The 15,612-nt window shown below is 31.8% G+C and overlaps 3 protein-coding genes across 4 annotated transcripts; 2 read left to right on the top strand and 1 right to left on the bottom strand.

Annotated features, from left to right (window-relative positions):
* Window positions 1-3,408: 3,408 nt before the first annotated feature.
* On the top strand, window positions 3,409-4,484 carry LOC8285338 (extracellular ribonuclease LE). Its single transcript, XM_002512882.4, has 4 exons — window positions 3,409-3,505; window positions 3,587-3,789; window positions 3,868-4,057; window positions 4,163-4,484. Exons 1-4 carry the CDS (start codon window positions 3,433-3,435, stop codon window positions 4,408-4,410), a joined length of 714 nt encoding a protein of 237 aa, XP_002512928.1. The 5' UTR covers window positions 3,409-3,432; the 3' UTR covers window positions 4,411-4,484.
* Window positions 4,485-5,630: 1,146 nt separating this feature from the next.
* Window positions 5,631-12,401, bottom strand: LOC125370979. Of its 2 annotated transcripts, none has more exons than XR_007217108.1 (2): window positions 11,425-12,401; window positions 5,631-6,326 (listed from the first exon to the last, which is right to left on the bottom strand). XR_007217108.1 is itself a non-coding variant. In XM_048378489.1 (2 exons), the coding sequence occupies exons 1-2, from the start codon at window positions 11,485-11,487 to the stop codon at window positions 6,167-6,169; spliced, it is 489 nt and encodes a 162-aa protein (XP_048234446.1). In that variant the 5' UTR covers window positions 11,488-12,401; the 3' UTR covers window positions 5,631-6,166. The 2 variants fall into 2 exon arrangements, 1 of the variants encoding a protein (XP_048234446.1); XM_048378489.1 differs by having other exon boundaries at window positions 5,631-6,592.
* Window positions 12,402-12,491: 90 nt separating this feature from the next.
* On the top strand, window positions 12,492-14,049 carry LOC8285336 (40S ribosomal protein S25-2). Its single transcript, XM_002512880.4, has 3 exons — window positions 12,492-12,646; window positions 12,757-12,966; window positions 13,764-14,049. Exons 1-3 carry the CDS (start codon window positions 12,644-12,646, stop codon window positions 13,875-13,877), a joined length of 327 nt encoding a protein of 108 aa, XP_002512926.1. The 5' UTR covers window positions 12,492-12,643; the 3' UTR covers window positions 13,878-14,049.
* The last annotated feature ends 1,563 nt before the right edge of the window (window positions 14,050-15,612 follow it).

Genomic DNA, 15,612 nt, shown 5'->3' with positions numbered 1-15,612 from the left:
TACCATACCAAGGTCGATGTAATATATGTCTAATCATTCTCAATTGATTCAATTCTCACAAATAAATATTTCATTGTTCCCTAATCAAGATAATGAAAATATATTAATCATATTTATTATTAAAACTTCACTTATCATTCTTCACCGTGTTATAATAAATACAATCCATGTCTAACCAATCTCAATTGATCCAATTCTCATGACCAAATACCTTTACCATATTGCCGTAATTATGGTAAAATAATAATTGCTGAAAATTATTTAATATTTTATCATAATTAATTGTGTTTATATACTCATTAACAAACCCAATAAAAAAAAAATCCTCTATCCTTGCTTCAATCCAATTTAATTTCAAATAAAAAAATGGAGGAATATCAAAGATATTTAAAACTAGATAGATCTCGAAAAAATAACTTCCTATACCCATTTATCTTTCAGGAGTATATTTATACATTTGCTCATGATCACAGTTTAAATAGCTACTTTGTTGAAAAATTTAGATTATGAAAATAAATTTAATTTATTAATTGTAAAATGTTTATTGCCACCACTATAATTAACATTTTGATACATAATACCTTTTTTAAATAAACATAAAACTACAAAATACTATAAAAAAAGTAAGAATATGGTTATATAGCATTGAAGTTATATTAATAGTTACATTCAAACTATTAACATAGGTTAATACTTCACGAACAAATAAATTGATGTACATAGTATTACCAACAAGTGCTACATTCTGTATAAAAAATTATTAAAATAATATTCAATAATAGAGGCTTGATTTTCTCTTTCAAATATAAAGCATGAATATACTATTTATTATATATTATTATAGATAGCATTGAATATGAATTTACATTAACATGATACTATAGCAAAAGCTGCAAATGTCTTTTTTCTTTTCCTTTCTAGAATGAGAAGTAGAAGTAATGTACCACATATTACTCATGCATATATAGCATAACAATATATCAACTTTATTTATAGTATTAATTGCAACATTTTATTTATGTTTTTGTTAGTTCTATTCATATATAATTAAAAAAATATTATATACTTAATTTGAAAAAGTTAACATAAATTTATGTAAATAGTTAAATATAAATTTGAATATCATATTATGTTTAGGAATACTTTCTTAGAATTGTTTTTAATATGTTAAATTATTAATTAAATAAATTTTCTTGAAAATGTAACGTGGATGATCTTTGTTACGAGAATAGCAGTTTAGTTCAGTCAAAATGATTACTTATTTGTGAAGTTAATGTTGGAAAATTGGCAATATTGGTGACGCACATAATGACTCATTTTGAGGAGAGTTCACTCAAAATGAATCATGGGTGAATGATACATACCATTGAATGTTGACATGGAAAAATCACGTGAAATACCGGAAGTCATATAATATATCAAAGGTTATGGATTAATGGTGAATTAATTATGATATGCTAAAAATCGTGAATTAATTTTGATATGTAAAAAATCATGGATTAATTATAATTAATCATGATATATCAAATATCTCAAATAATGTCAAATGTCGTTTTCCTATATTAGTTATTCCTTTTATATATATCATCCATATTTATTTCATTCAAGGTGTAAAAAATTAGATCATTCTATCTTCTCTTCTAGTGTGATAAAGTTTAAATATATTTATATAGTTATTGTGGCATTTATTAACTGTGTTAGTTCGTTTATCCTGAAAAATAGACGTCATACCATCTTTAAACACCAACAGTGAGGGGCAAATATGTTTTAAGGAGATTGTGTGATACATAAGTTTCGTATTTCTGATGTCTTAATTTCTCTTTATTGGTGTCTTAATCTCAGTATGTTGGTCTGTCAAAATTGATGCTTTTGTGTCTCTCTTTGAATTCAAAAATTCTTAAATTATTGTCGTCCTACTTTTCTTATATCTATATCCAATTTTATTATTGTATTGTCCGTATATTTGTATATTACTGTCTTTATAATCTTAATAATTATTATTTTAATTTTAAATTTTAGTTCTAGCATCCGGTTATATTTTATACATTATTACTAACAGTTAAATGTGTGTATTAGCATTATTTAATGTTAGTAAACAACTTTATTAGAAAAATAACATCTAATTAATGTTCAAATACTCTATAATTTTGTTTTTGATAAATTTTAGTTTATTATATCATAAATATGTACTATTATATAATTAAATTTATCTATAAATAACATGATGTGAACGAGTCAATTTTTCTATTTCTACAAATATAAGAACTCTTGAAACTTCTACCAGCCTACCAATTTCATTTAAGTGCATGCATAATTCCTAAAGCCCTCCTCTTGGGCATGCTATTCTTTTCTTGGAGTTAACAACAAAGTTGTAACTTCAATTAATTGAACAAAAATGTGGACAGTTAGTCATTTCAATAAAGAAAAGGATAGAACTGGAGCCTATTTAAAAATTCATGAAGAGGGAACAGCCAAAATGCCCTCATTATTAACCGTAGTACATAGTTTTCTTCTCCAAATCACCGAGTGAAATAGCCAAAATGAGTTATTCTTGAGAGCTATCATTTGATCCTGCACATATAGATATATCCATCACCAAATCTTCTAGATAGTATTGATTTTCTGTTCTGTACAATTCCAATTGGTCCAGTAGATTGGCAGTGGGGCACCATTGTTTTATCAATAACGATAGGTATAAATAATTCTTTCGGCTACTCCTTTATATTATACCTGGAAAAGAATAAATGACAATGAAAATAGTTATACAATCATAAAATAGTAATAAAAATTAAAATTCATATTACTCTCTCATTGTTTGGTATAATACGCTTAAAATACTTGATAGTGATAATCGCAACTCATTACATGAATAAATTTACAGTGATTAATTAAATAATCATTATTATGTGGAGCATGCCGTAACTTTGATTTCTATTTTATTAATATTTACAACACTATTCATTACATCGATTATTTTCTAACTGGTAATCATAAAAAGATATCAAACATTTAATTTGTTACAAAAAATTACTATTTATATATTTTTTAGAATTAAAATTTACATTTTATTATAAAGTGTAAAACTTAATGACTGCTCATGTTCTTCATATTTTTCAAAAATATTCATTGATATTACTAAAAATAAAATTCAGTAACTATTTAATTATAAATTGAAAATATCTATTTATTGTAAAGTATAAAATTTAATAACTATAAATATAATTTATTTATATAGATAGAGTGTCATTTTTTTTACAAATATTCTCTAAAAGGAAGCTCATTCTTATAATTAAATAATCACCATTAAGAAAAACTTGGCTGCAACTCTTAACTTATCAATGCATCTAACCTTTAGCTATAAATACCCCAAACCATTTCTGCACCCTTCACATCATCTGAGCATTTGTCACAAGTCAGAGCGAAAAAGGAATCATGGCTAAGGCAACTCTTAAATCAGTTTATTCCCTAGTAGTATTTTTCTCGCTCGTCCCTTTTATCAATGCAGGTAAGTTTTCGTTGTAAGATATAATTACAAAAGGTTCCTTTTAACTGAATCTTAATTGCTTTATTGTGTATCATTATGCAGAGGAAACGATAAACTTGGGTGCAGCTTCAGATTTTGACTTCTTTTACTTGGCCATGCAATGGCCTCCGGCCACATGCAGTGGTCATCCTCCTGCACAATGCAAACAGCGCATATCCAACTTCACATTGCACGGCTTGTGGCCAGCAAAAAACGTAGGACCATCTCCAACTTACTGCAACTCGGTGCCATTTGATAATGGAAAGGTACAATCTTGGACACATATTTACTCGGATCACTTCCATTACTGTATTTTTCATAATGTATTTTTTCCCTTTGAGCAGTTGACTAAAGCTGTTATCAACGACCTCAGTACATGTTGGCCAGATCTTCTTAGAGGAGACAATACAAACTTTTGGAGTCGTGAATGGCAGAAACACGGTACTTGCTCCGGCTTAAAGTTGGCGGATTACTTCAAGAATTCAATTAACTTAGTTAAAGGAATAAATATCCTGAAAACACTTGACAATGCAGGTAATACACTATAAATTATATAGTGAATGAATTTGGCTTTAACATTTCCTTTCTCCAATCTGGCTTTAATTATTTACTGTAGTATTTTGACTTTTTGCAAAACAGGAATCCGACCAGATAACAAAAACTATAGAATTGTTGACATAAAAAAAGCCGTCAAGATAGCTCAAAACAAGCAGCCATTACAACTAGAACCCTCGATCAAGTGTAATGTCAATACAAAAGGAGAAATCCAATTGCACGAGATTCGATTGTGCGTCAATAAAGCTGGAAAACAATTCGAAAAATTTCAACGAAGTACTGACATCGGATGTGGATGTTCACAACCGAAAATTAAATTTCCTTCTGCATAATCCAAAAGTTGTCTCTGAAACACCTCCTCCATCTCCCAAGTTTGAAAATAAGGTCCATTGTAATATTTTATAATAATGACATTGTTATCAAATGTCAATTGCATGAAATAAAATAAACTGTTTGCAATACTGATGTAACATTCCTCTAGCGTTTAGATGAAGTTAATTTATAAACAAGTGTTGTTAGAGTAGCAATATGAAAAAAGTGACTGATCAGAAAAAGTTACAACACCCCTAATTATAAAGCAACTAAATCTAATTAATGGTATTCAGTAGCAGTGCAATTTACTTATCTAGGACCCAGAGGTTGTTTGAAATTGTAAATGTTGAGGTCTATAAGCATCCACTCAACTTGCTAGACCTGGTGTACTGCAGCAAAGCAAGCGGTGCGGATTATGTCAAAAGCTTGAAAATTGTACATGTTCATCACTAAAACAAACAAACAAATAAAGTTAATTTGTTAAAGTATATGGAGCAAATTCAGCTATAGCTTGGACAAATTTTCGTGACTGTTCGAAATCTAGCTAGGTGTTTATTGTATAAATTTATGTCCTGAACTTTTTGTGGACCATTTATAATATGTTGGGCAAAATTTAAAAATAGAACTACAAAATTTGACAATTGAATCCATGCTCTTTAGGGCTAGAGTAGAACTAAATTAAAATTTATAATTTCAGAAATTAAAATGTCAAAACAAAGTATAATGCCCATTTTGTACCAAAATCTTTCAGATCCATTGATTTTCTGTTTTGTAGCTCAATAGATTGACAGTATGACACTATTGTTGAATGAGTAATGATATATACCATAATTCATGGAATTCGTTTACCTCCTGCAGTAGCTTAATTTGTGACATATAGATACATAATTGTAACTACAACTAGCTAGATGTTTTCTCAACAAATTATGATCTATGAGACTAACTTAAATATCAAAACCAATCAAGTCTACTTGGATCCGCTGAGATATTTCTTTTACAAGATAACTGATTTTTGGATACTCAAAAATATGTGTATTGCACCTTCTCATCACCATGACTGGATGGGCATCAATTTATATCAGTTATTCTAACAGTTATCTAATGTTGTGTGCGAAGACCAAATTTAAGTTTCATTCTATTTCAAAACTTTAAAAGATGACTTTAACCAATTGAGCTTCATAATTATTATCGCATTCACAACAACTAAGACGCATGATGATACATAAAATGACTGATTATAGAAATTTATAAAATCACATCTCTGAATAAAAAAGAATTACAGCAATCTCTAATAATGCACTGTCATAAAATAGTTGCATCTCAGCTTTGCCTCTGCTTATATTTTCTTTCTAAGCTTCGATGGAATTGGGCCCTCCATTAAAAGCGACAATTTGCAAGGGTTCTGGCACACCATCAATTTGAAACTCGGTAATTATTTCTGTACCGGGGTTCCATATGAGTAGTTGACCACTCCAAGTGGCCATAAACAACTCCCCATTTCTCCAAAACCCTAATGGTCTCTCTACACATGGAAGGGATGATACAGTGAACAGTTTAGTCCATGATTCTTTCACGCCATATTCATAGATTATCCATATATCAATGAACTCTACACCGAATGAACAATCAGAAGAGAGGAGCAGAGCCACATATTCACTCAAACAGAAAAACGTCCAGAATCTATAGCAGGTACTGACAGCATCAGGTAGAGGTGATGTTTTGAATATTTCATCGCGGAAGTCAAAAGAAACAATTTGATGTTGACCATTTTCATCCTTAGTCCACCAATGAAAGGGATAGAGTACAGAAGGGCACAACAGCATCAACTGTTCTCCATGAATCATTCCTTAGGCTATATAGTTCAACATAGTAATCACTTTCCGGCCCACTTTGATAGACCAAAAACGTCTTCAGTATCTTGCAATCATTAGTTTTTCTGTCAAATTCAAATTCAGCTAGCACCAATCTAGTATCAATACTATTTGGAGGACGCGAAGCATTAGATTGTGGAATAATCTTAATCGCAGAAGTTAAAGGGTTCCATAGAATCATATTACAATCAGTTTCATAACAGTCCTTCCAGTTGCTTAAAACAATATCAGGATCATATATATCACGAAGACAAATGAAGCCATTAGAAGAAGAACCTACAATTGATAGATCTGACATGTTCTCCATAATATCTTTAGGATATGGTATCTCCTGAGGGGCAAACATTTCAAATGTATCACAGGAGAATATAGAGAAAATAATTCCTGGTGCTAATATCTTGACATTTTAACAACAACAGGATGAGATTGTTGAAAAACTAAATTTAATTTAATAATCATTGAATAGTCTTTAATGTTTAAGTTATGAAGTTAAAGAGTCATTTATTAAATATGTAATATATATATTCATTAAGTGTGTAACTTATATATTAAGTGTAGGATGTTTAAAAGTTGTAGGTTACCAAAAGACTTCTTGGCGACTAAGATAATAAGTCTATATATATGTTCTTTGTAATTTCAATTATATACAAGTGTGTTTTTCCTTTCTTCTTCTTATTCTCTACAACAAAGTGGTATCAGAGCAACAACAAAAAAAGTGAAAAGAGAGTAAAAAAAAGGAAAGAAGAAAGATGATGAGCAATGACTTATTTCCTTTTTAATTTTCCAAACTTACGAAAGAGAGTTATGATAATTGGTGTATTCGTATGAAAGCCTTGCTAGGATCGCAAGATATGTGGAAAATTGTTGAAAAAAGATTGAAACAACCTGAAGACAAGAATGAATTGCCTCAAATTCAGAAGGAAGCGTTACAAAAATCAAGAAAGAGAGATCAACAAGCATTGACTCTAATCGATATGTGTTTGGATGAGAGTATGTTTGAGAAAGTTTCAAATGCTACAAGTGCTAGAGAAGCATGGTAGATCTTAGAAACTTCTTTCAAATGAGTTGATAAGGTTATTAAAGTTTGTCATCAAACCTTGAGAGGAGAGTTTGAATCTCTCAAGATGAAAAATTCTGAAACAATTTCAGATTATTTCACTAGAGTTTTGATTATTGTCAATCAATTGAGAAGATATGGCGAGAAAATGGAGGATGTTTGTATGATTGAAAAGAGCTTGAGATCTTTAGATTCGAAGTTTGATTATATTATTGTGGCAATTGAAGAATCAAATGATTTAGAATCCATGATTGTTGATCAGTTGTTGGGATCATTACAAGCACATGAAGAAAAAATGAAGGAGAAAGAACCTCAATCACAAGTTCTTTTCTCAAAGCTGTCTTTGAAAGAAAAAGATAATGCAAATGAAGAATCACAAAGAGGAAGAGGAAGAGGCGGCAGATTTCATAGCCGTGGTCGAGGTAATTTAAGAGGAAGAGGAAGAGGAAGATTTGGTGGAAATTCAAACTATTCAGATTCAAATCAAAGGCAATCATCACGAGGACGTGTAAGAGGTTCTTGGAATTAAAGAGGTGAAGTACAATGCTGTAATTGTGAGAAATATGGTCATTATGCAAATGAATGCAGATATGGAGCTGTTAAAGAAGACAAAGTATTTTGTGCCAAAGGTAAAGAATATGAACAACCTACTTTGTTATTCTCATCTGATGGGAATGAAGGCAAAGATCAAGAATCATGGTTCTTGGATACAGGGGCAAGCAACCATATGACAGGCAAGAAAAATTTATTCGTGACCATTGATGAATCATATAATGGTAGTATTTCATTTGCAGATGATAAAAAAGATAGTTTACAAAGGCAAAGGTGATATCTTGATTCAAGCCAAGAATGGCTCACATCAGTTCATTACTGATGTATATTATGTTCCAGAAATAAAAGTGAATGTGTAAGCTAACTTTTGGAGAAACAATTCGATATCTACTTGAAGAATGGTGCATTGGTGATGAAAGATAACAAAATAATCTGATTGCTAAGGTTGAGATGACAAAAAATAGAATGTTTATTCTTAAACTTCAATCTAATTATATGAAGTGTTTAAAGGCAAGTGCATTTGATTCATCCTAGCTTTGGCATCAAAGGCTGGGTCATTTGAATTTCAACAGCTTGAAGCAATTGGCTCAAGGGAGAATGGTTCATGGTCTATCTTTCATTGATCATCCTAATCAGTTGTGTGAAGGATGCATGTACGGAAAGCAATTCAGACACAGTTTTCTAAAGGAATCATCTTCAAGAGCATCGAAGCCTCTTGAACTTGTCCACGCAGACATATGTGGTCCAATTAATCTAACTTCTTTTAGTAAGAATAAATATTTCTTACTGTTTATTGATGATTTCAATCGCAAAACATGGGTTTATTTTTTGAAGCAGAAATCTAAAGCTTTTGAAGTATTCAAGAAGTTCAAATTGTTGGTTGAAAAGGAGAGTGAAAGTTCTTTAAAGGCATTGAGAACTGATAGAGGTGGTGAATTCACTTCAAATCAATTCAATAATTTTTCTGAATCTCATGGCATCCAGAGATTGTTGATTGTGCCAAGATCACCTTAGCAAAATGGTGCTGTGGAGCGCAAGAACAGAACCATCCTTAACATGACTCAAAGCATGTTGAAAAGCAAACAAATGCCTAGAGAATTTTGGGCTGAAGCTATGGCATGTGTTGTATATCTATGTAACAGATGTCCTACAAGGAGTTTGCAGAACTCTACACCACAGGAAGCATGAAGTGGAAGAAAGCCAACTCTTTCTCATCTTAGATTTTTTGGTTATGTTGCTTATGTTCATGTTGCATATGAAACCAGAATTAAGCTAGATGACAAAAGTGAAAAATTCATTTTTATTGGATATGATGCAAGGTCTAAAGGCTACAAGTTGTATAATCCGACAAGTAAGAAGATTATCTTGAGTCGAGATGTCAAGTTTGAGAAAGCTGATGGATGGAATTGGGACAATCAACCGGAAAATTATAATTTTCTTTCAATTTTTGATGATTCAGATCAAGATGTTCAACATTCTATTTACAGAACTTGACATCTCCAAGAACTCCAGCAAGTATTCAAGGAGATTCAAGTCCTTCAAGTTCATATAAAAGACCTACAAAGATGAGAAAATCTGTAGGACATATATGCTAACACTGATGAAGTTTCAAATTATGTTCATTATTGTCTTTTTGCAGATATTAAACCAATGAATTTTGAAGAAGCGGTGAAAAATGAAAAATGGAGAATAGACATGGATGACAAAATAAAATCAATTCAAAAGAATGACACTTGGAAATTAGCAAGTCTTCCCCAAGGCAAGCAAGTTGTTGGTGTGAAATGGATTTATAAAATCAAGAAGAATGAAAAAGGAGATGTCGAGAAATACAAGGCTCGACTTGTTGTAAAAGGGTTCAGCCAACAACATGGAATTGACTATGATGAAGTCTTTGTACCAGTCGCTCGGTTGGAAACAACTCGCTTAATCATTGCTTTGGCTGCACAAAAAAGATGGAAAATTTTCCAAATGGATGTGAAATCAGTGTTTTTGAATGGATAATTAGAAGAAGAAGTATATCTACAACAACCTTTCGGATATGTTGTTAGAGGGTAAGCAAACAAAGTTTTAAAACTGAAGAAAGCTTTGCATGGATTGAAGCAAGCACCAAGGGCATGGTACAATAAGATTGATGATTATTTCAAGAAGAAAGATTTTCTGAAATGTCCTTATGAATATTCTCTTTATGCCAAGAAGAAAGATAATGGTGATATTCTTGTTGTGTGCTTGTATGTTGATGATTTGATCTTTATAGGAAATAATTCAGCAATGATTGAAGAATTCAAAAAGGAGATGGCTGCTGAATTTATGATGACAGATATAGGGTTGATGTCTTATTATCTAGGAATTGAAGTGAAACAAACTAATGATGGCATTTTTATTTCTCAAAAGAGCTATGCAAGAAAGATCTTCAAGGAGTTTGGCATGGAGCAATGTCAACCTGTCAGCACACTAATTGAATGTGGAGTAAAGCTGTCAAGATATGATGATACTGAGAAGGTGAATCCAACTTTATTTCGAAAACTTATTGGAAACTTGAGGTATTTAACTTGTACTAGACATGATATTCTTTATGGAGTAGGACTTATCAATCGCTACATGGAGGCACCAACAAATTCGTACATGAAGGCTGGTAAAAGAATTTTGAGATATGTCAAAGGAACTTCAGATTATGGTTTGTTTTACTTACCTTTAGAAAGTTTTAGTCTAGTAGGCTATAGTGATAGTGATTGGGGAGGTGATGTTGATGATCGAAAGAGTACAACGGGTTTTGTGTTTTCTATTGGGGAGATTGCTTTTACATGGAGTTCAAAGAAACAATCTATTGTAACTCTTTCAACTTGTGAAGCTGAGTATGTTGTTGCTGCTCCTTGTGTTTGCCATGCCACATAGTTAAGAAAGGTGTTAGAGGTGCTATTGATTTCAAACGAAAAATCAATTGATATTTTTGTTGATAATAAATCGTCTATAGCATTGAGCAAGAATTCTATTTTACATGATAGGAGCAATCACATTGACACAAGATATCATTTCATCAGAGAAAGTATTCGTAAGAAGGAAGTAGAGCTGAAGTATGTCAAATGGCAAGATCAACTTGCTGATATTTTCACAATGTATTAAAGTTTGAAAATTTTGCCAGATTAAGAGCAAGACTCGATTTGATCAGAAATTAAGTTTAAGGAGGAGTGTTGAAAAACTAAACTTAATTTAATAATCATTGAGTATAGTTTTTAATGTTTAAGTTATGAAGTTAAAGAGTTACCTATTAAATATGTAAGTTATATATATATTCACTAAGTGTGTAACTTATATATTAAGTGTAGGATGTTTAAGAGTTGTAGGTTACCAAAATACTTCTTGGCTACTAAGCTAATAAGTCTATATATATGTTCTTTGTAATTTTAATTATATACAAAGTGTATTTATCCTTTCTTCTTCTTATTCTCTACAACATAGGAGAATTATCATAATTTAGATATTCACCACTTAAAAGAAGTTTCTTATAAATAAATTTTGGATGAGAAAGAAGAGCACACCAAGATTTGCAAACGCACCTGAAACGCACGAGACATAGCATAGGTAACCTTAACAAAATTTGGATCATCAAATCCTACCATGGTTGCTAGATTTTCTCCAAAACCTCAAGTAAGATGTGCAAAATGAGTGAATGGACTTTCCCTTGGAAGAATTTTCACTCTCTCCGGCAGTCTCTTGCACAATACTAATAAGTCCAATAAATTGCCGGTGAGATGCCCACTGTTTTCTCTGCAAGTGTCTATAAATGGAAAAGAAAAAGTCAATGGATTCTGTATGATTATGTTTGGTTTCTGTTTCTTAAATTGAGAGTGGCGCCCATTGTTTTCTCTTCATCTGTCTATATACTCAAATAAACTGTACAGTTGGAACTTTACCTTATTTTGTCACAACACTTTCATATGCATAGTTTAATAGTTATTACCAAAATCTTCTTCTAAATTTCTCTAATTCTCTGTTTCGTACAATTCTTTTTTTAATTTTTTTTTTCCTTTTTTGAGGAAAATCTCTTTTTCTTTTTTGATAAGGTGTCATCCATTGTTTTGTTTGCACTTTTACCCTTTAATTTTAATTTCTTATGAAAATAAATTGAATGTGCAAGTGGAAAATAATTAAGGATATATTTTGTTGAAGATTAATCATTAAAAGCTTAATATCATTTATCTTAGTTTAGTATGCATTTTTATCTAATTTTATTAACTTCCTCCTCCTTACGTTAAAAGATGTTAATATTTTAAAAAATTACTTTTTTTATAATTATGTTATTAACTGAGAATCTAATTACTAAATAAATAATTTTAATCAATATCTTTAGAAAAATATTTATATTACATATTAATAGTTATTCCTCATTTCATAAAAATTATCAAACAAGTTTACTTCTTTAATAGTTACACCTGTGCCTTTAATTATTACTTATGGGACTATTAACTCATTATTTTAACTTGTGATTGAGACGCACTTAACAATATATTTATGTATTTATATATTATTAAAAACAGAAAAAATATGTCAGTGTATCAGGCTTGGACTTGGGCCTGGGCTTGGGCTTGTAATAGGCAGGATAAGAGGGCAGTCTGAAACCCAAAATAACAAGACGTTGCCGTTTTAATTTTGGCGAGATAGAGATCCTAATAAACCCTAATTCGGTAGCGATAATAAAGACCCATAAGCTGCAGCTGTGCGTCCTCTTATTCCTTTCCATAGAGCAGCAGCAGCAGCAGCCACTAATCAGATCCAATGGTATGATTGAGATCAATGTTCTTGTCTTCTCTCATCTTCTCTTGTTATGTGTTAAAAGATTGGGTTTTTGATGAATGGATATTTGTTTTGTTTTCTTTCTTTCGTTATAGGCACCAAAGAAGGATAAGGCACCACCACCATCATCAAAGCCGGCAAAATCAGGAGGAGGGAAACAGAAGAAGAAGAAGTGGAGCAAAGGAAAGCAGAAGGAGAAGGTTAACAATATGGTTTTGTTTGATCAAGCTACTTATGATAAGCTTCTCTCTGAAGCTCCTAAGTATAAGCTTATCACTCCCTCTATTCTCTCTGATCGTTTAAGGGTAAATACACAAAAAAAGACCTTTTCTTTTTTATGTCATTTTCTTTTTCATGTACGTTTGGGTTTTCATTGTTATTGTTGTAGAAGATGGTTCATGACTGATGGATTTACATAAAACTGCCATTTTTGTTGATTTGGGTTTAATAATGTAATTTATAATCCTAATATATCTAAGGATTTATACATTTTTTAGTTTGATTGCGTTAACTGGGTTCTATTATATTGATGTTTTTATTTTTATATATGTTAAAATCAAATATGTGATTGTGGCCAACAGTGTATTAACCAAATTTTATGTTGTTTTTTGATTTTGTTTTCTTGTTTCCATTGAATTAATTTGGAGTGCAGCTTAGATTTCCTTTGTTTAATATTTCCCCTGATTCTTTTATTTACTTCTAAATATAACACTTATTTTTTATACTACTATTTGTTTTTCTAGTAAAGTGGTGGCTTTATATACTATTTCATCAATTTAATTCCCTCAAATGTATTAGTTTCAATCAAAACCCACTTGAAATTGAGTCTGAAATGCTAGTTTAGCAATCAAATTGTAGACATACACTTTGACTCTCTGGTCTATTTAAAGATTTTGGTTGTATATTTCATATTTTTTGTGTTCTTTTTCAAAAGTAAAATTAACTTGAGCTTCTTGGGTAAGTACATTGTACTGTCTATTGCACTCTGCATGGCTGTTGTTCCTCTTAATCTAAATTCGTGTTTGTACTGTATCAATCAGCACGAGTCCTGAGTTATTTTGTATGAACCTTTTTCTCATTCTACTGTACATGTTCCTAACAGGTCAATGGATCACTTGCAAGGAGGGCAATAAGAGAATTGATGGCAAGAGGTTTGATCAGGATGGTATCTGCACATGCCAGCCAGCAGATCTACACTAGGGCCACAAACACCTAGATGTCTTTCTATACATGTTTGTTTAGTTTAAGCTAGCCTTTTTTTGCTGAGTTCAACTGCTACTTTTTGTTTCAAGAGATTGTCTAAATTACAATTTTAGACTCTTTAACTTTTGTGTTTGATGAAGATTTTTCATATTTACTGAGATGTTGGATTGGTCTTTTTTATGTCATTCGAGTATTGTCTGCCTTACATGATAAGATTGTTTTCATGTTCATCAGTTCATGTATCATGTACCGTTGCATTTTTGCTTTCAGTTCTATGAGAATTGGGGCAGCCAATTAGATCACTTGACTGGATCAGTTCATGTCCATCGAGGGTAATAAGGTAGTGGAGGTGGGTTGTAACTTGGATGAGCTGTTTTGGTGTTTGCTACCCGATAGTACTGGAAGCATGTGCAATGGAAAAGCAATTTCATGACGGGATTAACAGTTCACTGAGAACTGGTATTTGGAAGTGTCAGGTTCAAATTGACTTGACTTTATGTTGGAAATTCCCCTTGAAGTGTTGCTTAATGTGCATTTGTAATCTATTAGTATTGTTTTCTTAACAAGTTTGGGAGATAGTTTCCAGAGTGATTTTCGAATAGCTTGGAGTAATTTCTCCATGCGAGGAATGGTGACTTTCTAATAGCTTGGAGTAATTTCCTTATGTGGGAAAGAGGTAACACTTGTGTGTTTGGTTTCTCCATGGACACTACTTAAGTCAGCAGGTATTCAGCAGCAGTGCCTGTGCAGAGTAGTATGTCCTGTTCTGAATTATCAAGGTTAATGTGGTGATCGAAATTATCAAGAAGTTGGCGCATACCCAGGACAATGACAATGGGGAGAGATGACATAACAGTTATGGTCCAGAATGTGGTTCAATTTCTGTGCTGCATGACTGCTAGGGTTCACATGATTTACAGACTAAATGATGCTGCTCTTCACGTCTGTCCTGGATTTGGAGAAGTAACTTATGCTATGCATGCTGAAAGTAATGTTCCCATAAATAATCCCCTTGGGCGAATCTTATATAATTAAATGGATAGCTTCTGGTATGATTGTCGAACCATTTTGAGAAATTCCTATGGTTTCCCTGTCAACTGTGAATTGCAGCAGCTGCCAAATTTTTAGAGCCTGTCTTCGGTGTAGTTGGGAGAGCTAAGTGTTATGTTGGTGGGCTTCTGTACTTCATTGCTAGTTGGGTCTTTTGGCCCTCTTTTTTCGGGTTGGCTGCAACGACTCTTTCATGAATGTGCCCATCCATGTGCATAACAGTATCATCCTCTCCACCGGACCACCATAATCAATTTTTGACGAAAATTTTAAACTTGTACCACCTAAATCTTTGGGCAGGTAACAAATGTCTTGAATTCCACGTATGGAATCACAATTCTAAACTTTATTAAAGAATGTGTTTAATATTTTTGGGAGTACCAGATATGCATGAAAAGAGCGAGCGAGAGTAGATTTTTCAATAAGGTGCGTACACATTAAGCACATCCTAAGCATTACTAAACTAATTATTGGCACAAAAATTGACAACGAAATAAATGAACAATATGTACAAGAGGTGGATGTTGGTATCACCAAAATTCTTTTATATATTCATTCCAAAAACCATGTTGGAATTTCTTCAGTCCAGTAAACATGGACAAGAAGAAGAAGAAGAGACGATGATCCCACATAAACACTAAAGAGATTTGAAGCGTCCATAATTGGGTAGCAAGCCACGTGAAGAGTTTGTCACTTAG

This window comes from Ricinus communis, chromosome 8 (assembly GCF_019578655.1).
Source record: "Ricinus communis isolate WT05 ecotype wild-type chromosome 8, ASM1957865v1, whole genome shotgun sequence".
NCBI classification, from domain to species: Eukaryota; Viridiplantae; Streptophyta; class Magnoliopsida; order Malpighiales; family Euphorbiaceae; genus Ricinus; species Ricinus communis.
The sequence above is the reverse complement of the archived record's forward strand: the minus strand, read 5'-3'. Positions and strand labels throughout refer to the sequence as shown.

Coding starts and splice junctions, on each gene's coding strand:
- LOC8285338 (XM_002512882.4), top strand. CDS start 3,433: ATGGCTAAGGCAACTCTTAAATCAGTTTATTCCCTAGTAGTATTTTTC. Junction 3,506..3,586: donor CGTCCCTTTTATCAATGCAG/GTAAGTTTTCGT, acceptor ATCATTATGCAG/AGGAAACGATAAACTTGGGT. Junction 3,790..3,867: donor TGCCATTTGATAATGGAAAG/GTACAATCTTGG, acceptor CCCTTTGAGCAG/TTGACTAAAGCTGTTATCAA.
- LOC8285336 (XM_002512880.4), top strand. Junction 12,967..13,763: donor TTCTCTCTGATCGTTTAAGG/GTAAATACACAA, acceptor TGTTCCTAACAG/GTCAATGGATCACTTGCAAG.
- LOC125370979 (XM_048378489.1), bottom strand. CDS start 11,487: ATGGTAGGATTTGATGATCCAAATTTTGTTAAGGTTACCTATGCTATG. Junction 6,593..11,424: donor CTATGTCTCGTGCGTTTCAG/GTGCGTTTGCAA, acceptor TTTGCCCCTCAG/GAGATACCATATCCTAAAGA.